The sequence below is a fragment of the Lytechinus pictus genome, chromosome 2 (assembly GCF_037042905.1).
Source record: "Lytechinus pictus isolate F3 Inbred chromosome 2, Lp3.0, whole genome shotgun sequence".
Taxonomy (NCBI): Eukaryota; Metazoa; Echinodermata; class Echinoidea; order Temnopleuroida; family Toxopneustidae; genus Lytechinus; species Lytechinus pictus.
Window position 1 is genome coordinate 25,900,373 of NC_087246.1, and position 26,591 is coordinate 25,926,963.

A 26,591-nucleotide genomic window follows, 5' to 3' on the forward strand; every position below is an offset into this window, starting at 1 on the left:
CGAACGATAAATTATGGATTTTCAAGTTTAATATTCTAAATGAATTGACCTTTGAAAGTTTCAGGGTCAAAGGTCACAACTTTTAATAATCGCACATTTTCAAGGGGCCTTATAAGTTAACGAATTGTTTTGATGCAAAACATAAATTTTTATGATATTCCGACGTCAATTTTCATTGCTTCTAGAGTTCAGCACAGGTCAATTCTAAATTGCATTTGATTTTTAAAATGAAACCTAGATGATAAAATATAACAGTGATGAAAGTTTACACTTTAATCATATTCTTAGTGTTATGATCAGACCAGTATTTGTACTACTACGATTAATCATTTTGGATCACTTTTGATGCCAATAAGACGCTTTTCCACCACTTGGATTTTTCTGGACTTTTGGTATATCATTTTGGAGACTTCATGGAGATGCACGAAATAGTATTGCAATTTTTACACATTGAGGCCTGTTTATCATATATGCTTAGCGTCAATATTCCAAAATATTAAGGTCATTGACCCTTTCTAGCTCTCCAGTTTTCAAAGGTCAAAGCTTATAACCCACCAAATTCTTTCTAAAATACGAGAATACCTCGGAATTCAATATTGAATAATTTTGTTTTCATTATTACTGGACAAAAGTCCAGAAAAATCCAAGTGGTGGAAAAGCGTCTTATTGGCATCAAAAGTGATCCAAAATGATTAATCTATTTTTATCATGAGCTAATGATACAAAACATCATTTTTTGATATTTTGAGGTCATTGACCTTAAGGTATTTGACCTCTAGAGATCAGCGGAGGTCAAATCGAACTTGCATCCAATTTTTGAAATGAAGCATATGGTAAGATATAACACTGGTGAAAGTTCAATGCTTCAATAATAATTTTTAAAAGTGCTATGATCAGACCAGTGCTTGTACTAATAATCATGAAAAGTTTTCATGATGGTCGCCATTTTGGATTTATGGAAATTAGACGTCTTTCCACTACATGGATTTTTCTGGACTTTTAATATGTCATTTTGGTAACTTCATGGAAATACATCGTGCTCAATTGATTGCAATTTTTACACTAGAAGCCTGTTCATAAATCGGAGATGCTACTTGTCAATATTCTAAGATGTTAAGGTCATTGACCTTTTCCAGCTCTCCAAGGTCAAAGGTCAAGATTTATGGCCCACCAAATTCTTTCTAAAATATCAAGAAACCTTGAAAGTCAATATTGAATCATTTTGTTTTCATTATAACCATATTTATTACGTACTAATGATGCAAAGCATCAATTTTCTTATATTTAGAGGTCATTTACCTTAAGGTCATTGACCTCTAGAGGTCAGCGGAGGTCAAATATTACTTGTATTCTGATTTCAAAATGAAACCCATGGTAAGATATAACACTGGTAAAAGTTTCATGCTTTCATCATAATTTCTAAAAGTGCTATGATCAGAACAATGTTAGTACTACTATCAATAATCATCAAAAATTCTTACGGTAGCCGCCATTTTGGATTTATGCAAATTAGACATCTTTCCACTAAATGGATTTTTCTGGACTTTTAGTATGTCATTTTCGGGACTTCATGGAAATGCACTGCGTTGAAAAAAATTCTATTGCAATTTGTTTGCGGTCAAACCTTATTTTTCCTGGACTATAAGCTAATGCCCAGCCTGTAACTACGACTTAAATGATGGCCAAAACAATACAATAATAATTCATTCTCATACCTCATGTGTTCGTTTGTTTGTTCATTGTTTGTTTTGGGGAAAATCATATGGATTTATATAGACAAAGATCATGATACGTAGGCTCTGTGTAAAAATCAGCATGCGTGATAAACAGGGGGGGGGGGGCTAAACACTTCAAAATTTCTGTCATTAGACCCGATAAAGTATGAAAATCACATAATTCACTCTCCGCTAAGGTTACTGCACCAGTGCACTATGTCTACCATGAAAGAAATATACTATGGTATTTTTGTAAATAATATTCATCGAAATGCAACATAATGGATATTTGGAATGATTTTCATTTTCGAAAACATTCGATATTCTGTTATCAGCATTATGACGAAGCAATATAACATACGTCTTTCAATATCACGCACTGCATGGGAGCTTCGGCACAAAGATCTTATTTTATATAGTTTTACAAAATATATATGGGTATATGCCATACACCCATGCATACTTTTAAGGTGACAATAGGGATTTTACTTCTTGTTCGGAAGATCCGAATATAGGACTAAAATAATATTTAGAAACCTTTAATCTGTATTATCTACATAAATATTAATACGATATTCGAATAACGGTTGCATTAACATCCATTTCAAATCACCCTTTCAGTAATTTACATAATGGTTTTAAAAACACTTTTTAGTATCATTTCTCATGTTACTTCCACTGAAAAGGGATTTGCAAAAGTATGTTTACGAACTCTGTAGGATTATGACATCATTAGCATCTTGATTCACTCATTGCAGTCACGCCTTACTTTGGCGCAAGTCAAAATTTACATCACTTCAAAGAATAGGCCTACCTACTGATTTGTCAAGTGTGAAGACATACCATATAAATATAGTATCAAATTAGTTGAGAGATAATTTTTCCATATGATAATGCGTTCATGACATACTTTTTCCCTTAAAATGGGGATTTGTGAGGTGTCATTTTTTTTACTCATACAGAATATATATATATATAATATATATGGGCAATTCCATAGGTTGGTGGACATGAGCTCAATGTGTTTTTGTACATATAGCCCATCTAAACCGTAACGTGAGTAACCACTTTATCTGCACCCCTAGTAAAAACCATGTGTTCTTTATTTTTTTTAATTATATACAAATTTGTCTCCCTAATATACTTCTTTTAAATGGATATATCAACTTTCATAAAAGCCTTGTATGAGGACACTTTTCACTTATGTCCACTTTTCATTTTATGCATGTCCAAATCATGTAACATGAGTAACCGACACATTTCAAAGATTTGCCAGGAGCATGATGAAATTTCCCAAGTTTTGTTTTTATACAAAGGATAGTCAGACTGCGTACTATGTTGTGATAAAGAGATGTTTAGTTCCTTTCAATAATAATGGAGTTACAGCTCCAAGTATGAGTCAAGGTGTCTCCAAATGTAACGTGGGTAACCGTGGAATAGCCCATATATATAGTTTTCTCCCTATCTTTCTTTTCTTCACGAGAAGAAGAAGCGATGAAGACGTAAAAGACGAAGAAGAACAAGAAAATGAGGATTTGGAGAGAACGAGGGAAGGGGGTGGAAGGAGGAGGATGCCGTTGATGGAAAAATATAAAAACTTATTTAAAACACATTCAGCCCATGTAACGTATATCTTCTTATTCTTGAAACTATAAGTGGCGGGTTATCACAAGCGATGGATCGGTACAAAACCCACTTGAGAAATGCCAGATAAAAGCGGGTCATCCACTTAAATCTATAAACTGATTACTCTAGTGCTATACCTTCGCCCCTCTTTATGGGTTTTCCGACAAATAACGGTAGGGGTGTTTCTAGAACGAAGACATGACCTTACTTTGATGTGTACAAGCACACCATGAAAGCTTGTTTAGCGTGTTAAGGGGGTTGTACGGTCTATCAACCAATAAATAGGATTATGTGTAAATCCCAGAGAATCTGCTAATTGACGGCGGAGGTTTCAATTCATAATGCCTTTGACATTGAAACGTATACGTGATAGAACCTTTGAATTAGGAAGGAATATTGTATGCGAGTGGCGACACGCAACATACAAACTCCGGTATAGGCACGATGTGCGATGGTGTGCTATAAATTATCGTTTGGTAAAATCAACCCACGATATGGGAATAACAATAGGGATAAGGATGTGAAGAATATGCTGGTAATATTACAGTCAGAACTACCATGTAAAAGTATTTTCGATTTACATGTGGTTACAAGAAGCGATTGAAAAGGAATGAGTAAAACATATCCCTGATCGCACAAAACAACAATTCTATTATCATTCGACAAACTGAATATAGATGAAATGAATATTTGAGTTTCTTTTTGATACTGAAATTATAACTCTCTCGTCCATTCACAAAGAATGCTTGGCCTACTTGCTATCCTGCATTCGATTGGCGCATACTTTTCAAACTCTTAGCCAATGAGCGGAAAGAACGCATTCGTACACTGTATCAATGATTCAAGTATGTACTATAATACCATGAAAATTTTTTAGAAAGCTCGAGATCCAAACTTTGTAACTTCGTGGTAAACAGGTAAAATTGTGACCACTCTATAAAAAGGAGAGAAATTAAAACGGATAGCTGTTCTGTTGATTTTATGAAAATGGTTGAAATTAAGATCAGTAGAGATGACCATGGACGTGTTGTAAATGAGTTTGAACCGGTAAGAACAGGGATGTATCATCTCTTTGGTTTAACCGTGACTCAGAAAATCAAACGCAGACATTTAATATATTCGCTTCTGATTGTTTGAAAATCAAACGAACTTCATTAATTTTGATAACATTTCTTTCAACGGAGGGGGCCCCGGAACATGCAGGAAATGTGATTTTATAAACAGTGGTTAATAAAAACGAACTGATGATTGTTAAAATAGATACTTTTGGTTGATTCGTCGCCCTTTGGAATTAAAGAGAGGGCGGGGAATGAAGGTACATGAAAAGTGGGGAGGTACCGAGGAAGGAAGAGGGAGGGAGGGGAGGGGAGGAGGGAGGGAGGGGAGGGGAGGATGAAGGGGAGGGGAGGAGGGAGGAGGGGGAGGGGAGGAGGGAGGAAGGAAGGGGAGGGAAGGAGGGAGGAAGGGGAGGGAAGGAGGGAGGAAGGGGAGGAGGGAGGAAGGGGAGGGGAGGAGGGAGGAAGGGGAGGGGAGGAGGGAGGAAGGGGAGGGGAGGAGGGAGGAAGGGGAGGGGAGGAGGGAGGAAGGGGAGGGGAGGAGGGAGGAAGGGGAGGGGAGGAGGGAGGAAGGGGAGGGGAGGAGGGAGGAAGGGGAGGAAAATCAGCACTCGTAGTGTGGTCCCTACAAGCACTGTAAGTGCTAAATTGGCACTTCATTTTTTACAGTCTATCAGATCGACAACGCTCAACTCTCTCTCCTCTTATATAAGAGGAGAGAGAGTTGAGCGTTGTCGATCTGATAGACAACACACATCGCATGATTTTGTGACGGAATAAAAAAAATAGCGATCACAACCATTATTGAGATGGAAAACTGTAAAAATTTGTTTTGAATGAGAGCGTTTTCAAAAGCATGCATCTAAAATGTCCATAATGATGGACGCATGAATGTATTCTTTTGTGAATCATAATTGCAATTCAATGTCAACCGATTTGTAAATTTATGTTTCGAGCATGGACGGCGTTCTTGGGGTGTCACTTTTGAATGTCGAGTTTTGTAAAGCAGCCTATGGGAGTGTTCTCCCCCCCCCCCCCCCGAATGACCAACAATCTTACGAAAACGCTACGCATGATTTAAAGCGTTATAGGGGCAAGTAACGAACGCATTTATACAAAAAATAATATCTTTTCTTAATGGAAGAAAATAAATAACTTACAAGGTTGGTCTGTCATCCATTTCTGACATAAACATATGAGTTGCCATAACGTATTGTTTAACAACAAATAGCAAACGATTGAATGTTTCAACATTTTGTCTGAGGAGGGTGGAAGAATGACTACATTTAGATCTGTACACATTCCAAGGTTTTCACTAGCCCTTTTTCTAGTGCTGCTAAGTTTAATTGGCTGGAGTCATGAGGCATTATTGGTCTATAATAACTGTCTTAATTATGATTATTCTATAGATCACTTGATACATTGGGTTATTTAACATTTAATTTGGAGAAAATGCCGGTGGCCGGCAGTCCATGGGCCTTTTGTGGCACTGTGTCGGCCGGTCAGGGGCCGTGTCGGTTTTTCAATGCCGGTCTCTGCCGGCCTAAGTGGCACTACTGGTACGTACCAAAATGATTGAACGCCAACTTGGGCTATTTATGTACCAAGATCAAACAAGATACTGGGTTTTGTTAACAGATGAACGGAATGAACAGAACTTTCTGATTGCCTTATTTCGCAAGGGTTGATTAAAGGTGTTTGATTGAATCACCATTGTATGGCGCCGTCTACATGTGGTTTTAATTGTTTAACGGTGACGAGTATTTGGGAGCTACTTGTAAAATCTAATGGTTAGATCTCCGATAAAAGTCACAACTCAGCTCAAGTTGTCGACCTCCAATCATGATCATTTTAGTGCTGAAGATGAACTTAAATAAAAGATATTCTGAAAATTTGAACTCACGATTATAACACTGATGTAGCTGTCCCATTCGTTTTGTTACTTGAAATTAACGCAGCATTAATTAGGTAGAAAGCAGCTCAGCGCAGGGAATGGTTTCCAAGGGAAAAGCCACCAAAACAAGGATTGACATGCTTAAAATATGAAATGATATAGAGAAAACTTTGCCACCTACCCCCTTCCAATCCACCACCACCAAATAATATAATTGAATAATAAAGCAATATAACAAATGTCATCCTTGTAATATAGAATATTTACATATTGGAAGTAAAAAAACAAATCACCAACGTCATCATCACCAACACCATCATCACTAACATTACCACCACCATCATCATCATCAGTGGCGTGGTGAATCAAGAATTTGGAGTAGAACACGAATGTTGTACAGGGTTCTAAATAGCCGCGAGGTAGCAAAGCGAGGGGGCAAAACATTTGAAAATGAAGTCTATTTAAAAGAATATCTAGAAAATAGTTTCATATTGTACTCTTTTCCTCTTCATTCGCTTTTTTATTTTTTTTTCTTTCTTTCCCCCCTTTTTATAGATCATTGACCTTTTGGAGAAAGGATTAGGATTAAAGTACCACCAGCCCATATTATGTTTACGCCGGTGATCATCATCATCTTCTTCTTCGCAATCGTACTAGACATAATGATGGTCATAAGCAACATGGGCAATGAATATTAAAATGAATGATACTGACCGCTGCAAGATGAGCAACGAGAACAGCGATACCAATGGCGAGTGGACCGGATCCGCCAGGGCTAGCTCGTTTACTATCAACCGTTGAGAAGATGACTAGCACCAACTGAAATGTCAGGCAAACTTCCATGAGGAATGCCTGCCAGTCTTGAACCCCAGAACCCGGTGTCGTCGGCCCTACGTTATTGGAGACACCGGAAGGTGTGATGGCATAGACCATACCGGCTGCCGCCATGGCGCCAAGGCACTGAGCAATGGAGTACGCGAAACATCTGAGAGGGGTGATTCTATGAAGGAGCCAGAAGGCAACGGAGACCGCCGGGTTGAGATGTCCACCGCTGATGTGAGCGGTAGCGTGGACGAAGGTCGCCAGGGCCAAGCCGAAAGCGAGTGAGATCTGAACCTGACTTGGAATGACGGGAGGAGCCCAGCTGGTAGTCGATGAGATACCGATAAAGATGAAGAAAAACATGCCCACCATTTCGGCAATCACTGCTTGCCAAAACTTCAATGACTTCAGCTCGCTGGCCATCGATTCATCTGCCATGCTGATCCAAGTTACTCGTTCAACTTCAAACTATCACAACCAAGAAAATGTATAAGATCAAGACTGCAAAGGAATCGCATCAACATCAAGTGAAACTCAGAATTTGGGTTACAACTATTCCTTCAATGTTATTATAAAATTCAGAATCGAAGATGATCTCACAAGGAAAGGGTACGTATAAAATATGAAGAGGATTCATAAGACGATATTATTTTTAAGCATGGGCTCGTGATCCAAACTGAAACGATGACGAGAATGTGGTCTATCTGAGATGAACACCGCCTCTATATCGAGACGCGGTATTCGACGTGCAGTACGTAAACACGGTAGGTTGATGTGAATGAGAGAATGGACCATGCCCACTGAAACTAGCCAATCAACGCAAGACATGAAGGTGACGTGAAATACTTCTCCACCAATCACATACGGCCCGTCCAAAGTTTCGGCAAACGTTACGTCGAAAGATCACAATAGGTGAGGAGACCAAATTAAAGTTTGTATTTATTCATATTGTCAATACTAGGATTCTGTTCGGTTTGATATTTATATTTATAAAGTGACAACTTGTCAATCTGATCAATCCCGCTCAGGGAGCCAAAGTCCAACATGAAAACAATATTATGCACAATGCTTGCCCGTCCCAAAACTCCAGTGAAAAGAATTTGACGTTTTTCCATCTCTGTGTACACTGTAAAAACTGTGGTGTTAAAACTGACACCGGTGGGTGTTGATAGAGGACCACACCCTCTGGTGTTACAATTACACCCTAGAGATTGAATATAACACCAAAGAGTGTACATGTAACAACCAAAGGTGTTGCAATTACACCTATAGGGGCTAAACTAACACTGTCAATTTAACACCGGTGTAAAATCACTGGTGTGGTCATCATGTACACCGGTTAACACCGCAGTTTTTGCTGTGTAGTAACACGGCGTTCGGTCCAGTTATGACATATAATATTCATGATATTAGGAGAACTACACCTGATCATGGCGTGATCATAACTATGAGTTAGTCAATTAATCTCGCTTGCCAATTCGATAGCTACCATCAACACTACAATACAACATTAATATCATCTGAAGATAACCTCTACTTCTACGTACGAGAGAAGCGTATGGAGTCAATCAATCAATATGAATATTTTATCATTTACCAGTTCATTATTAGGACGGATCCACGTATCTTCAGCCTTCTCAGTTGAAATACTATATATACAACACTGGAGAGAAGGAAATTATATTTCATACAGTTTAACCTTGGGTTAATGGTGTACATCTATATAGTATGTGCATTCAGTTAATACTACACGTCGTCGCGACGAAAATTAAATCAATGTACTGATAGTAAAAAGATAAAAGATTTACAGATAATAATAAAATATGTTAATGAGAAGGATAATGGTTTTCATGGTAATGATGATGATAAATGTTTTAATGATATAAAAAAGGAAAACAGATTATGATGCTTGATTACCTCCTTCATTATGAGAGAGAGCAATTCAATTTTGATCATTTTATTTTGTCTCCTATTAATCCAAGCGCGAAATAAGATGTAAGCTTTGACTATACGACATGAACACTTTATTGGAATAAAAAACAACAGAATACATGTACAATTCTTTATTAAACCAAGAAGATTCTATGACTGGAGTTCCAACAGGCAACAAATTTATTCAAGCAGCTGTTCATTTCTAAAGAAGCACAAAAGAAAGAACGGCAATAAGGACCTTTTTGATGTCCGCCTTCGAAGCCGCCAGTTTCAACGAAGAAATCCGAGGGGTGAAATTTTACGAATATTCATTTGTATAAATTTTTCATGTTTCATATTAATAAACAAACTGAAATTTGAATGCATGACAAATCATCAATAACCAAGCACTATTACGACGAGATATTTGCCCATATTATATCAATTAACCTTTAATTAGTGTAAAAAAAAAAGGATTTGACCTTTACTGAAACCAGATTTTAACACTTTTCCGATCGTTTGCGGCGAATGAAAATTTCAAATGTGGTCGGTGGAATATTGTTATTCATTACTGTATATGCCAGATGAGTGCCCGCACATGCCCAGTCGAGCAAATTTGAGTCATATTTCAAAACATATTGCATAGTTTATTTTCGCATGCCTCCGAATTATGTATACTACACATAATTATAACCAGACCAAGATGCGGCGAAAAAGTAAGTATCATCACAAAAGCATATTTCCCTTTATGTATGACCTATAGCTGCGGAGTCATGCGGGAATAGTTTTGTCTACACAATTGCAAGAGATGTTGAGCAAAGTGCATGCCTGACATACTTTCTGCTGGCGGTTTTTAACCTTGTTCAAAGAGATTTTATTTGCTGTTACTCCATCTCATTTGAAACCTCCTTGATTAAACATGTTAAAGGAAGATGGCTAGAACTCATACAGCGAAAGAAAACGAAATATTTTTTTAAATATTTATAATGAATATAGATAATGGACATCACGGACTGATGCAATTAGCTTTTGAGGGGAAACTGTCACATCAGAGTTTTGGATTAGCGGGAAGATTATTCAAACTAAATGACAAAGATAGCTTGCTGTTAAGTTTTAAGAATAACAAGTTCTTATGATCAGAGTTGAAAGAAATATGTTATAGACTATGCGGGAGACTATGTTAGGTGAATATATTTAAACGCGATGGGAAAAGGTCATCTGAAGCCTTTAAAGTCATATTATTATTATCATTAAAGATGAAAGCATCGTCTAGATGCTAGAGATTTTTCAACCCATATAAACGACTAAAGTAATACCCTGATTGACATATGACTGTAGGGATTCATTTATTCCTCATGCTGAGTTGATGTACATGTACCATGTACAGACGGTTCCATAATCACCATAGTAACAGATAGCAAAATATAAAAAAAAATTAATACTCGATCAGTTCATTAAAACGCAGTAAATCTGTCATTTTTTAAATATCGAAATGCAGGGGCCGCTGGGAAAACAGTTTATCATCATTATCATCATTGTTATGATACACTGAGACAAAATGTCTAGAGGTTTTCGAGTACACGCTCTCAATATGATAACAATAATAATAATATTGCATTTATAGAGCATTTAATATTAAGATCTCTAAGCGCTTTACATTAATTAGAAGACTTATTGAATTACGATACATGCTCATGGTCAACAATACGGAAATTAGGTAACTCGTAAGTAAAATTTAGAATGATGAAATATCTACGTTATAATGTTACTTCCATGATAATGTCATCGTCATTATCGAAACAATGGCGATCGGAATTTTCATGATCATCATAACCACGTAGTTTTCATGGTGTGTTATCATTCCCATTGCAACTTGAAATATACAAATTTAAATTAATTTGATTGTCATCATGTTTTCAGCAGGATGATTTCGGCAGCGCGCAGTTCGACTCCATCACAACCACCATCACCTCTAACATTGCAAAGTTCATTCAACATCACTCATTTTCTTAGTATCATGTTTCTCTGTATATACAGTTGAGGCCAAAAGTTTAAATATACCCATGGAATTCAGTGAAATTTGTCTATTTGCTAAACATCGTAAAATTCACTATATCTTCAGAAATATAAAAACTACCATGACGATTGGTATCAAATGAAAGAGCGTATTAAGCTTTTTCACTTGATTGGGGTGCCGTTGGGATTTAAGTATATTTCAGGTGAAATTTTCTTTGAAGAAAAAAAAAGGAATATTCGTGCCAAATGTATTCTATTGTTTGTTATTATATTTTCAAAAATCGTTTCAAAGTTTCATAGAAATATATAAATGTCAAATATATGATTTATATTACATTTTCTATCATGATAGTCACCACTGAACAAAAAAGTGTAATCTGGTGGGTGTTTCATAAAGCTGTTCGTAAGATACGAATGACTTTACGCACGACTGGTGATCCTTTCTTGTGCTATGTGATATCCCTATGTAATTGAGTTATGACCTAAGAACATGTTCCATTCGTGCGTAAAGTCGTTCGTAACTTTACGAACAGCTTTATGAAACACCCACCTGAAATGTTTGTGTTGAGAAGTAACTAGCATAAATATGAAATGTTTTTGTCCAGTTATTTTTATTTCTCTACAATATGAAGATTTTAGGGGGAAAATGACACATAAATATTTTCAGCACCTGATGACAAAGCAATGTGATGAAGGGGCATGACATATTTTGTTTGATATCAAATAACACAAATATTTTATAAGATGCAGTAAATTTTGTGATGTTTGGCAAGTGTCAACTTTTCTTTTAATTTCCTGGGTGTATGTAAACTTCTGGCCTCAACTGGGGGCCGTTTCATAAAGCTGTTCGTATTAAGTTAAGAGCGACTTTAAGAGCGACTGGTGATCCTTTCTTACGCGCTAAACCACAGCCAATGAATCTACCATTTACAAGAAAGGATCACCAGTCGTTCTTAAAGTCACTGTTAACTTACGAACAACTTTATGAAACGACCCCCAGTATAATTGATGATCCGAATAGTAGTTTCGTCCCAGAGCTAACGAAAAATTGAAAATAATTACGAATCAAGGATTGTACTGCAATTTTGATTATCAAATTTTCGATATAGACTTCTTTGCTTGTTTATTTGTTTTTGTCATGACGAACATGTGCCGACAATACATTCTGAAATCCTGGATCCACCCTAGCTCCTTTGAATGGCTATAACATATAAATAATTCCAATAAAAAGGATAGAACATCGTGAATAATATACTTACAGCACACAAATGAGCAACCAGAACAGCGATTCCGATGGCGAGTGGACCCGATCCTCCAGAACTTGGACGACGCTTATCGATGGTAGCAAAGATCACAAGGACCAACTGATAGGTGATGACGAGTTCCATGAGGAGTGCTTGCCATTCCGTGACATCAGTCCCGGGTGTAGTAGCTCCGAGGGCATTGTTGATATCGGCAGGTGTGATGGCCCTGACCATACCAGCAGCAGCGATTGCACCAATCATCTGAGCTAAGGAGTAGAAGAGGAACCTTAGTGGGGTGATCCGATGAAGCATCAAGAACGCCAAGGACACTGCAGGATTGAGGTGTCCACCGCTGATGTGGGCGGTGACGTGGATCGATGTAGCCAGTCCAAGACCAAAGGCAAGGGAGATCTGGACCATGCTAGGGATGTAAGGGGCGTTCCAGCCTGATATGGAGGCCAAGGAGATGAAGATGAAGAAGAACATACCAACGAACTCGGCGGCAACGGCCCGCCAGAAGTCGATGGACTTTACTTCGTTAGCCATCACGATAGTATGACGTGAAGGGGGCTTTCTTTGAAGATCTGGAAATGTAAAAAAAAAAAACACACACAAGATGATTCATAATTTATTAACCGATCACATCCTTGGAAATTCCCTTCGAATGGTATATTTTAAAGAGATTTCGAAAAGTATTTCTCCCTTGGTATTTCATGAAAAAGGATTGAATATCCCCCAAAAAAAAAAAAATATATATATATATGTATTACCAATTGTATTCTATGATGTATCTACAATCAAATAAAATATGCAAGCGAAGCGAGCGGAGGAAATAATGTCAAACTACACCTTATTTAAAGGACAATATCATTGCAGGGTTCAGTGAGAGAAATAGAATAGAATAGAATACAAAAAGAAAAATGCTAATGAGCCAATCGACGAATAAGCACGGTTGTCGTATCACGAACCAACATTGTCCAATTTTTCTGCGCAACCTGATTTTGACATTAACATTTCAAATAAAGAGATGATTTAATTGTAATGAAATATACTTATTTTGCCTTTGAAGAAAAAAGATGTGGGATTCCCAGTTTCCTTTTTTTCTGGGACGCACTGGATATGTTTCTACGTTTTTGCAGATTTGTTGAGCTGAATATGCTCATTCCATCTAAACCAAGTATTGTTCCATCATGCATAATGAACAAACAAATTATTAATTTCTGACTTGAAATTTCCAGCCATGTACTTGTAGAGGAAATAGTGGTTAAATAGGCCAACAGTGATTGCAAAATGCATATCAAACTTACCAACTGTATGCTTCACACACTAACGCTTTACAAAGTTAACAATAACTTGTCTGATGTCCAACTTATTTTTTTCCTGCCTCGGAACGTCTTTCCCTCACAACACCGCTGTAAGAACTGAACTCTTTTAGCACCTCCTTTCTAAATAATCCGCTTGACACAACACCGCTTACTCATTAGAACACCGTGGCTATTAAAGGTATTTGACACCATTCGTTGTTTTGATTGAATCAGGTAATTGTTTGATATTACTCTTCCGCGAAGTTCTCCTTTATTGATATATTTAGAATTTCTGGTAGTTGTGAGTCTTAACAAATTTTCAGACAATGAACGAGACAAACTCAGTAAGCCATTTCTTCACCAATTTTGAAGACCTATATAGCCCCCAATCCTGGATTAATGAATCAGCACATAGAACTTGATGCCAACTTAACAAGTTGGTCGACAATGAACCTGATTAGCTCATTCATTTATTCGGATCGGTGCGGATCTTAACGAATTAATCCTCCGTAAACTTGATATGATCTTAACAAGTTGGCAGACAATGGACATGACCAACTCATTCAGTGATAATAATAGAGGGTGTTCCTTTATACCGAGAATAAACTGATAAGTCATAAAAATGGGATTCTGTAGCCTAGAGATGTCTAACAACAAACAATTCTATTCCACAAGGATCGTCAAAACTAACAGAGGAGGGGTGGTACAATGTTTATATTTCAAAAATAAATATAATTTATTCCTTTTATAGAATCTATAGAGGCTATATTTCCTTGTACACAAATCTTTAAAATAAATAAAAATCTCGTCAAGATTTGATGAACTTTCCGATGTACATCCCGATCAATTTGGATCGTATTCAATTTGATTGGTCTGTTTTTGTTGTTGTTGCTGGGTTTTTTGGGGGGTGGGGGGTAAACGCTTGAAATCTTCAAAATTTTAAATGAATCCTTAGTTATCAATGCAAACGATTTAATTGATACATCAAACAGACCTCTGTGAGTATGCAAACAACGTTCTCAGAAATATTTAACCAACCTACCGGGTTGGTTACATAAGCTTGTTACGATCGTCTGCGTTCGCTGAGCGGGGATGGAGCGGGTGTGGCCGCACCCTTTCGAGAAAACCGGGGGAGCTTTTCTCGAAAGGGTGGGTTGAGGGAGGGGAGTTGAGACAGCCGAGGAGCTTTTCACGAAAGGCTGTGCTGAGTAGACTCTTGTACCAGTAGGTATATTATTTTGTGTGTCTGTGTAAGTTTGTGTGAGGGTATGGAGGTATATAAGTGAGGTAAGGGATGGTGGGTGTGTGTGTGTGGGAGGGGGTGTGTGAGAAAGAAAAGAAGGGGAAACACGCACAATTTTTGTGCATTTTGATTTTAGGCTTATAAATTTTCAATAGTCTCGGCGGAGCATTAGCGGCGACCAGGTTGCCATGGTTGGTTGCCGAACATGCAACTATTATACTACTACTATCTGCTTGCCATGAAATGCCAGTTTTTAAGTAATTTGCTTCAGTGGCATACAGATGGAGGTGCTTTGGGATGCTTGCCCCCTCAAAAAAAAGATATAAAGAGAAAAGAAAAGAGCGAAGGTTGAAATATGATATTATTTTCTGAATATTTTGTTATAATTGACTTTTTTGTAATCAAAATTCTAGCTCGCTCGCAACTTTTGATAAATTTTACCTGATACGCCATATCTTAAAATTTTTTGACTCACTTCACCACTGATTTGTTTCATCATACTTATACAAATGCATATTTATTAATAATTTATCCTAATAATTAAATTGTTCTATATCATGGCTTTGTAGAATTGTTGGGAGAGATTCTAGAATTACTTCATTAATTGTGCAAATTTATTCAAAATCACGAAAAACTGCAAGCTCTCTTCTTTTTCTTCTTATAATTAGTGGCGTAATGAGCAAAAAATATTGAGGGGCCAGATATATGTCGCGTCGGGCAAAATCTAACAAAAGTTTGTTTTTTTTGGGGGGGGGGCAAGCGCCTCAAGCCCCCATCCACTGCCAATAATCTATTGATATTGTATTGTTGTTATCATTTGATGAATATTTTTCATAGAAACGATATAGAAACGACTGGTTCAAAAAACGACTCCCCTCCGCCAGGTCCCCTCCCTCAACCCATCTTTTCGAGAAAAGCTACTCCGGTTTTCTCGAAAGGGTGCGTGCGGCCATCCCCGCTCATTTCCCGCTCCGCGAACGCAGACGATCGTATAACACGCCGTTAACATGAACTGTTGGTAAAGAAAAATCCCCATTCGTTTTACTTGCAACTCTCTTTTGTAGGTTGCAAACCCAACCATTTTTTCTGAGAGTATAATCTACACATTATTGGAGAGCTCCCGTTGATTTCAGTGGCTGATTTCCTAACAAGTTTAATAAAGTCTTATTCAAGATTAGGATACATTTATCCCGGACATTATTTCATGGCCCTGGGAATGCGTGTTATATTCTCCATAGGCAGCACCCCAGGTATCCTGGTAGATGTGTATAAAAATCGAAAAATATAACCAAAATGACCTTCAATTTGTAGTGAAAAAGTGAGGAAATTATTAATTAAAAAAAAGTTAGAGCTATATTCGTATATGTACATAGGCAGAAGTTAGCACGTTAGAATCTACACGATCACAGCTTTTCTTCTTTTTTTGGCGCAAAATCAAAATAAACTGACAACAACTTACTGTCAAACTGCACACCGATGTTCCATGGCGGGAATCAAAAAATGCACGTTACACACATATCACAACTTGATTTCCTCATCATGTAAATGCCTATTTACCCCGGAAGCACCCCCACCTCATTCAAAGAACGATCATTTCCAAGTATTTTAACCCTTTCTTTAGAAAACAATGTCAATGAAATCGAATTCCCGTCTCCATTATCTGTGGCTATGTCTGACAAGCGTTCATGTTGTCAAAAACACTTTTTTGTCTTTGCTCAAATAGGTATGCTTATATAAGTGATTCAAATTTATTTCGTTTCTTCCCAGTTTCCTGGTAACTTAAGTACAATGTATTCCTTTCACCTGTTAGTGGTATAAATAGACTACAATACTTTGAATCAAGTTTGAATACATATACATTAATTGCTGATACATGTATGTGTAAAAAGCCTCTGGCAAGCTTTAAGGGTTTAAAAAAACAACAGTTATGTTTAAATAAAAAGTATTTACAATAGTTGTACTTGACAACAATATATTCTCTAGAAAGCTTTCGGATTACAACCGTTGCTTTAAAAAAATAATGCATAAAATCTTAATGCATAAAATCTGCAATAAACACGAAAGCGTTTTATCTTGGACCCGTTATGGACATTTTTCGTCGCGATTTTAGCTTTAAAGTCCACTCCAACAAAAAAATTTGATGAAAAGAGAAAAATCAAACAAACATAACGCTGGATAATTCTTCAAAATCGAATGTGAAATAGTTGTGACATTAATTAAAGTCTCCCCCAATTTCACAAACCAGTCAAACTGCAAAATTAGGGGACTGATGACTTCATCCACTCACTATTTCTTTTGTATTATATCACGTGACAGATGAAATATCTTATTTATACTAATTATAATGGTAAACAAGTTTTGATTCCTCATTGAATGTATGGAATTGCCATTATTACAACCTACTTTGATTCAATGAATATGCTTTGTTATTGTTAAATATGCCAATAATTCTAGTAATAAAACACGACAAAATAATAATGTGTTACACCATCGACTCTCTCATTTGCATAGCATCCTTGTTGCGTATTTTAATTGTTCTGTGAAAACAAGCAAAACTTCCTTACTTCACATCCGATCTTGAATTTTCAGCAATTTTCTTGTTTGATTTTCTTTATCTATTTTATTATTGTTGGGTGAAACTTGTTGTTTTATTCAATTAGATACACCACACCATCTATTATCTTCACCTGTCAACAATGGTGACTAAACGTATACGACGGGATAGAAGGTGTGTTTTGTGAGGCAATTTCGGACATAAAACTGTTATGCAATTGGGGACTGTCAAAATTAACAGCTGGCAGACGATTTTGGTAATACCGATTCGTGCGTTTTTGCGCCAGGAATCAGTGATTTGAAAGAGTATGAACTATTGATGAAACGACCGTTTGACGAAGACAATCATCAACTTATTAAAAAACGACTAATGAACATTGAAGATTATTATAAGGGATATTATAAGCAAATTTTTGTAATCATGATACACTAATTATATCGGCGTTCGATATATCGGAGCAGTTGCTTTGAATGAGATGGGATTACCCAGGGCCCCCCCCCCCCCCCGCACACACTTTTTGGCTTGTGCATCACATCGGGTCGGGCAATCGCGATTATAATTATACCCGACCATTCGAGAAAAGGGCATCCTGAATTCCCGAAAAGTCGGGACCAGCTTACCCTGTTTTGTGAAAAAAAAATGTAGCAAAAATCTTTAATGGTCGGGTAAACTGGACCCGACGGTTCGGGAATTTAGGGGCCCTTTTCTCAAATGGTTGGGTATACGCGATTTCCCGACCCGACAACCCGATGCAAGCATACTTTTTTCCAAACCGTGTCCAAAAACGTAAAAATGACCACTTGATTGTGATTTTTTGCATGGTCAGCCCCCCCCCCCCCCATTTCGGCTCACCTGCTATTTGAAAAGGAGTCGGGTCTCACCAGAGAATGCATTTATGTTCATTATGGATATGGATGTCTCTATACATCGTTTTATGTTAAAATATATTATCATAATTATGCAAGGCGTATTAATCAATACATTGTACGTCATTCGAATTCATTACATCCCAAAACATGATCACCCCGTAATCAGGGTTATCAACCCATTGTATATAGGCCTATGTAGAGGGTTAGTTATTGATTTATTTATTTATTTACACACAATATACCACTCTCATAACATACATGTAAGTATATTTTCATACTTACCATTAAAGAATGGACATGACATCTTTATTCGATCTGTCAATAAACTATATATTCAATCCCTAGAATTTCACTTCAGTCTCATCTGATATATCAACTAAAACAATAAAGACCTTTTCACCCAGTGGTCGCAATATTAGACAGGACATTGGTAAATATTGACACGAAAAAGCGCATGTAGTTGTTGTCTATATAGCGCAGTATTTGTTATTTGACTATTGACTGGTATACATCAGTCTGGAGTCTAGTCAACGCCCCCTTTTCAACGGATCAAGGAAATCAAAGGTCAAAGGGCACATCCACGGTAATGTGGAGTTTGTAAGATGAACAGTTTCCAGGAAGTTAAACGTCCTAACCTAGTTCTATACTATCGGAGAAGAACTTTTCCCAATTCATTTCCCAATTCATTCAATATATCCGGAGAAAGACTTAAAAACAAATCTTGATAAATGACTTTGGGAATACTGATAGATGTTTACATTTTTCCATCATCATGCACTATAATAGATAAATTCCTGCATCCCTTCAATGAAAATTCTACTTATTTGATGACTCAATCCCGATAGGGCCGCGGAAAGGTTTGAAAAATGGGAGCTGATCATGCAAAAAATCACAATCAGATGGTCATTTTTACGTTTTATTACACGATTTAATTGGACAATTCAATTCAGTTCAATTTATTTCACATCTCTTAAAAATTACAAACACCTAAACGAAATAATATACAAATAATAAAAAAACAAATGAAAATAAAGGATGGTAAAACTATTATGAGGCGGATGTGAGGGGCAGACAGGAGTTTGAGGACTGAAGCCCCCCCCCCCTCCCCCCTTTCCCCTCCAGCCCCCGGTTGTACGAACATCAAAGCAGATTTATAGGAGAAATTTGAATGGCTAGCAAGGGTAAAATATTAATCTGACAATAAATGTTGCACTGCTCCCCACCCCGCTGGAAAAAAAACTAGAAAAAAAATGGAGGAGGAAAGGAAAAAGACAGAAAATTAAAAGGAAATTGAAAAAAAAAATTAAAAGGAACTTGAAGGGTGAAATGTGATATCAGTCTTTGATTATCAGATCGAAATCAGAAAATTATATTTTCATGTTGCCGGAAAATGCTAACATTTCGTCGCTCACTCGAAACATTTTCAGAAAGTTGGCCTGCTATGTCATGTTGTGCCCCTTTTCTTTGGGTCAATATTACGCAACTGCTCATCAATAAAATAAATTAGACCCTAGAAATAATACAGAATAATACAGAATAATACAGAATAATAATACAGAATAATAATAATACAGAATAATACAGAATAATAATACAGAATAATAATACAGAATAATAATAATACAGAATAATACAGAATTTGTGATGACTTTCAAAAAAATAATGCATCTACTTTGACACTCTTTGAAGTATAGACTTTACCACTAAATGCGCTGGAGACGAAGGACTGTATAGAAAGGGGAAGTGCAACAAGAAATATATAGGCCTAGGCCTACTCACAACTCGTTTGAACATTTAAAAAAATTATATTTCATCTTTTCACTTTTATCCAATGAAAATTAATGTCATAAATTTCGGACATTTTAGCGTCTGATTTGTAAGGCTTTTTATCTACTTAGAATCCTATATGCCTATTAATACGAATTAATATAAATAATGAATACGTAGAAGCCAAAATATACTTAGCCGTAAGAACCCCCCCCCCCCCATCCACATCATTACCAATACCGTATCATCACAAGTCACCATCATATTTTCATCCATGTGATATTGCTTATAAAATATGAAACACATACCGTTACCGGTATCAGGTGACATTATGATGGATGGTGTCGAAGAAAGTTGAAACTCCAATTTGGTTTATAACCAATATCAGTCAGTAGTTTTGGAGGTGGTGTAGTCACTTCAGAACAAGATAAATAGCCCTAACTAAAGATGTTTCGTAGCCTCTGACACGTGCTGTCAGAAAATTTAGATTTTGTGAAATGAAGATGTTCAAATTGTCACATGGCGCAATAATGCATGGCGCGCGTGCGCGTGATGAAATGCGCAGACAGATCTGGCAAATTAGATTTGTTTTTGTCCATGCAGCAGCAAAAAATAATTTAATAAAATTATTATAATTAATACTTTTTAAACACTTAAGTAAAACGACGACGAATTAACTACACTGCGTGCGCCGTATACTGTGCGCCTTGATACGCTTGATTTCGACGCGCAATTAGGACAATTTTTGATAATTATGTAGGTCATTACTCGACCTGGCATGCTGTACAGGCATTTCTTTAAGGAATTAATTATTAAAAGGAAAATAATTGAGGGGTGGGAAATAAGTCACACACTGTCAGCAAATGATGAATAAGTATTTTCTAGTAATTATTATACTTTGTCTTTGTTTTTTCGATATCTTGAAAGAATGAGAATTTTAAAAAAGTTTTTGTTTTGTTCGTCAATTCTCACCAATTTGCTAGCTGAGAAAGCAAACTCACAAAGAAAGACTTGAAACGAAATAGGCGGGGGTCCCGAATATGGGCAAGTATTACCAATAAAGAAAAAAAAACAGTTTTAAAAAAGGCACAGCAAATTGTTATCATCTCGCTCGCTTTGTTTGTAGGATCTTTTCAGACGGAAAAGAATATACCATTGAGTCCATTGACTACAACGTGTATTTACGTACATCGCTCCGGCTACGAAGACCTGAATTTTACGAGAAGTCCAAACTAAGCAAATGTTACAAGAATAGGCCATCAGAAATCGGCAATTTAATAAACAATATTTCATACTTTATGTCTGGAAACCCGTATAGACTTATAAGATACCCAATAAATATAGAAAACAATGATTCTCGTGAGTAGTGCAAAGGAGATGGCGTAATGAGCCCCGGAATGAGCCCAAAAAAAAATCGGGCGAAATGTATAAAAAGTTGCGAGAGAGCGAAGCGAGCAAGCAAAAATTTCATTTCATTTATTTATAAGCAATTAAGGGTCCTACCTCAGCCGACCGTTCTTCCGCAAAGCCTTGCAAATGAAAATATAGGCTAAATTCAAATTAATATATGCCTATATGTCAAACATTCATCATGATGGCAAACAATATAGATACAAACTATAAAAAAACAAATCAAACATAAAAAAATAATATACATACAACATAAAACAAGATATATACTGTAATCACAAATGATGGTTATATAAAAGACTACAAACTAAAAATGACAAATGACATAGAGGGTAAAAAAAATTATTACAAAAATCAAATTTTGTGATAGATATTTTGACATAATATTCAGCAAATAATATCATTTCCACCCTTCTCTCCGAGTCCTTTTTCTTTTCTTGGTCATGAATGGTTTTTTTTTGGGGGGGCATGCAAGCGGCACAAGCCCCCATCTGTACATTGTTAAAAAACCCTGATTTTACAAAAAAAATGAAGATTTTGCAGAAAGCAATAACAGAATCATTTTGTAAATTCATACAACAGGAATTTTTCTGCAATTTAACAGAACAGGTCTGTTTAAAAATGGGGAAAAGTGTGTTTTATTAAAGGAAACTTGTAAGGTTCCATACACCAAATACCAATTTCCTGTAATTTTACATGCAATGTAAGATTACGCGATCTGGTAAGATTACAGGTGTTCTCGAGACTCTGATGCAGGAACTTCTTTTTTTAAGGATAAATTTTCTAAAAGTGTAGGTCATCCGTAATTTCCATCCAATTCTTACCAATGCCCTCGATGATATATGTATATTAAATTATAATGGTTGTTTTCAGAAATTGGTAAGCATATGAAGATGGATGCTGACCTTCTCCTTTGACCTAACAATACGTCTTACCGTCATCTTGTGTCCAAGCCTTCTTTGTCGGCTCTTCGACTCCTTTCACTGCTTGAGGCATGTTGGCCGCCAGAAACCAGGAACAAGAAGACAGAATAGATCTTCGTCACGATGAACGTGACACACTCTCTCACTCCTACATGGATCGAAGAGGAAAGGAGTCATGGGTGGTTCAAGAAATGAGAGCGAGAAAAGTAAAAAAATAATTAATAATAATGAAAATAATAATAATAATAATCACTGGCAGATCCAGGGGGACACCCCCCCCCCCCCCTTGAGAGGCACAATTAAAATTTTTAATGTAAAAATGCCGTTAAAAAAGAAGTGTGCCCCCTTTTGAAAGTAAAGATTTTTTTCTGGGCTTACCCATTTTTTTCGTGGACGAATTGTCCTTAATTTTTGGTTACAAACCTTTTTTTTGCTTGTCAAATTTGTCCTCGGAAAAACGTGCCCCTCTCCCCCTTTTGGAAAATCCTGGATCCGCCCCTGATAATATAGGGCACTTTATACGGGTGTTCAAAGGGCACAAATGCTTGTCAATATTATTATATAAACAAATAGGACTGATGGCTGATGAGATCCTCTCCGAGGGACCTGATACTATGGAGTAGGGAAACAATAAGGAAAGAAAGTGAGAGATAACTTAACTGCAATGCATGATTATCAGAATTTTGTCTTTATATGGTGGCAAAGTCACCACACTTTTCAACCACCTTCAATATAACCGTTTCCTTTTAAAAAGTGTCTCTTTTATATTTGTATTATAAGACTTTTTTGTAAAGTATTTTTTTTATACTGAGTCTATGCACGTCTCTACTTTTTTTTTAGCTTACCAGTTTTATCCATTCTGTTCTAGATGCAATGAGTTTTTCAAAATGTTGTTCTTATATGATTTTCTTGATAAGTTTGACTGGCAGAGATTGCAATTGACTTTGTTTTTACTATTACTATCTATTACTATGTTTATATTGTATATATATATATATATATAGGTCCACTTTGGACCATTCCGAGAAAAAACATGTTTTTTATTCTCACTTATTGCAATACTCTTATGATTAACTAAATTGTATAATGTACTACCATTTCATGTGAAAATAAAATTGGGTATAAAAGAAATCTACCTGTCTTCAATTTTTTTATATATATTCTTTTAAAATATTATCGTTTTGCAAGCAAACTGAAATGAATCCAATTTCTTTTGATTAAAAAATTATTTTTCTTTGCCACTTCCATTCACGTTTTCACTTGAATTTCAAATTTTCTTTGGTACCATCAGAGTGACTAAAAATTTAGAGGTATAGAGACAGAAAACAATAAATGAAAAATGGACCTAACCCATTTTTGACAAATGAGTTCTTCAGAAGAGTTTGGTTGCAAAAGGGGTTAGGTCCACTCCAAGAAAATATTTTTTTTTATTCTCCCATATTGCAATATTATTATGCGAAACTGAATTTTTATGATACCCTACAATCAGAACATAAAATTGGGTATAAAAGAAATCTACCTGTCTTCATATATTTAAACATATTCTTTTCCAAAACAAATTATGTGTGGACCTAACCCATTTTACAACTAAACTGAAATAGACCTAACCCCTTATGACAAAAAAGGGATTTTTCTTTGCCATTTTAGTTCACTTTTCAATAGGAATTTCAACTTTTCTTTGGTATCATCTTATAGAGCTACTAAAATCTATACATTGAGACATAAAAATCAAATTTGATGTATATATATATATATATATATATATATATATATTATTTTATGTGTCTTTATGTTATGCAGGGCCCCTTTGTAAAATAGTATACTGATGGGGCTATCCTGTTGAAATAAAACTAAATTAATAAAAATATAGATAAATAAATTGTTCATATATATTGTTACTTTTTGTTATGTATTTTGTCTATAAGTTCATGTAGATCGATCTTCGTTAAATTGAACAGACCAACCCTATAATAAACCCTTAATAAATATAATACAAAACAAAAAATTATATATAATACTGAATGAATGAATGTAAAAATGTGCTGTTGTTTTTTTTTATTTGGAAAGGAAAGAGAGAGATAATATTATATTATAACATTATGTTAACCAAACTTCATATTATGATGTTGCCCAATGCGTAGAGAAATATTATTTGATAAAAATGTATTGTAATGTAAGATCATTGAAAGGGCATGTAGGTGTATGAAGTACGACCTTTCACCTTAAAAGTCTTTCAACCTATACAATAACTGTACAATTAGTGATCATAATATGCCTCTTGTTTTTGTGTAATTAGTGAATATATGGATGTGTATGTACCATTTGAAGATAGTGGTTTTGGAAAGAGACGCTTTGAGAGATAGAGAGAAATATAAATATTGGCTGTTCAAGAAGAATACAGTATTTATATCATTTTATTTTCAGATGAAATATGAGATCTTGTGTCCATCATGTTACTGATTAACTTTCGAAATTTTTCAAAAATATGTTAATTTCAATTACAGAAGTGTGATTGGATAACAATGACTTCTCCCCTTGAATTATGATATTCCACATCAACGATCCAAAATAACATGCTGTTCATGAGGAGTCGTATATATACCTCGTGCTTTTAGGCCTATATAACGGATTGTTGTTCACTAAACTGCTCACTCTTACTGTAATCCAAATTTGATCAAATTTGCCACCCTTTTGCTATGTAAGTTGTAAATGAATATATCGTTCACGTTGGCTTTACATTTTGTGAAAATTTTAGAATATAGTGACCCTATTATAAGTAAGCATAGCTGCGGTACATTATTTCTATTATGTTCTCCATAATGTTCCATGACCCGCCCGGAAATAAAAAACATAAAATGACATGTCTTCTTACCTGAGGGTCGATTCTTAACCGTAATTCAACAACATTCCAAGACAATACATTCGATCCATGTTCTCATAAATACTAAAAGGAATACAAACTGTTGATAATAAAGGAAGATGATGGACGTTTCCCCATAAGGCCCAGCAACATAAGAGAAGGTTTAATTTTGGTTGAAGTGAAACCAACAAACATGTCTTACACTGCTAAATTCTTTATAGAAACATCTTTCAAAACTGCGTGAATTCGTCTGTCTATACAAGCTTATTTCAGCTATACAATACCCCCTCAGGCGTATAGATTATCTATTGTCCGTGGAGGCGAGCTAAAGGGGAACAATGCAATGTCACCCCTCCCCATACAATATACACCGTGGTTACACTTTCAATTCATGCCAATCTTTGGGCATTTTCTTTTATTTTTTTGAAGCAACTAAAATATAAATATAGACAATGAAATTTTCTTTATATAATTCTCTATAGTCTTTATAAACACTCTGACCTGCGTTACATTGATGGGGAAATCCTCATGATGGGATGTTTGTTGTTTGTTTATTTGTTTAGAGATTGAGAGTTACGCAGGACGGGACTGAAAGCTTGTATTGATCCATCCTCGATACATTGAGTGTTTGGTTTGCCGTTATTCAGTTGTCCCTATTTTTTTTTCTTTTCTTTTCTTCTTTTTCCCCCATGAACACTTGCAAAACCATCTTCCGTACATGAATATATGAATTGTTCACATGTCGATCAGTGTGCTTTGGGTCTAATTAATGAGGAGACACTCAATGTATATAAGAGAAGTAAGGTTTAGATAAAATAGGCCTTATAAAAAAAATGGAGTAAAACAGAGAGCAAAGAAGCCGAGGAAAAGACGAAAATAATAAAGAGGCCAAGTTTAAAGAGAATCCCCTCTCTATATGTGCCCTTCTCGGCAGTGACGAGATGGGCAAAAAAGAAGATGGCAAAACATTGACGTATGAAATAAAGAATAATCGCGACTCGCAATTGAAGAAATCTGTGATAAATTTTAATTATAATGCGAATTTCCCTTTTGCCGTCGCTTTTTTTTTTTTTTTTTTTTTTTGGGGGGGGGGTATCAACCAACCCGCTGTCAGTCAAAATAATGGCCGCTAAGTGAAATTTGGTCCATTAAGTATCATGGCGGCAATCCTAAACTAGTGAGTTTTTAAGGTTTAAAGATGAATGTGACACTTCAGAGATTATCTAAAGGGTTTATTATCAAGACAAAATTTTAGTTTTTATATCTTATTCTTAATAACCTCAAAGTAAGTCTATAGAGCCTATAATAGGAATAGGCCTGCCAATTATTCCGCTTTCCTTATGTTGTTCATCGTTAATCCTCTTCTAATCAATCTTAT

General features: G+C 36.0%; 2 protein-coding genes across 5 annotated transcripts in view; both read right to left on the minus strand.

Annotated features, from left to right (window-relative positions):
* Positions 1-25,711, minus strand: part of LOC129273303 (aquaporin-1-like) — a 41,962-nt gene extending 16,251 nt beyond the window's left edge. The window contains exons 1-3 of one of the 4 annotated variants that reach the window (XM_064114292.1): positions 25,226-25,711; positions 22,366-22,501; positions 12,299-12,867 (exon numbers count right to left, since the gene is read on the minus strand). In XM_064114292.1, coding sequence (XP_063970362.1) covers positions 12,299-12,867; positions 22,366-22,426 — 630 coding nt within the window. In that variant the 5' untranslated portion in view covers positions 22,427-22,501; positions 25,226-25,711. Of the gene's footprint in view, positions 1-12,298; positions 12,868-13,590; positions 14,153-16,289; positions 16,433-18,535; positions 18,764-22,365; positions 22,502-25,225 lie in introns of those variants that run through there. The other 3 variants (XM_064114296.1, XM_064114307.1, XM_064114301.1) reach the window with 3 other exon arrangements.
* LOC129254501 (aquaporin-2-like) lies at positions 6,837-11,010 on the minus strand. Its single transcript, XM_064114319.1, has one exon. It carries the CDS (start codon positions 7,548-7,550, stop codon positions 6,960-6,962), a length of 591 nt encoding a protein of 196 aa, XP_063970389.1. The 5' UTR covers positions 7,551-11,010; the 3' UTR covers positions 6,837-6,959.
* Positions 25,712-26,591: the final 880 nt, after the last annotated feature.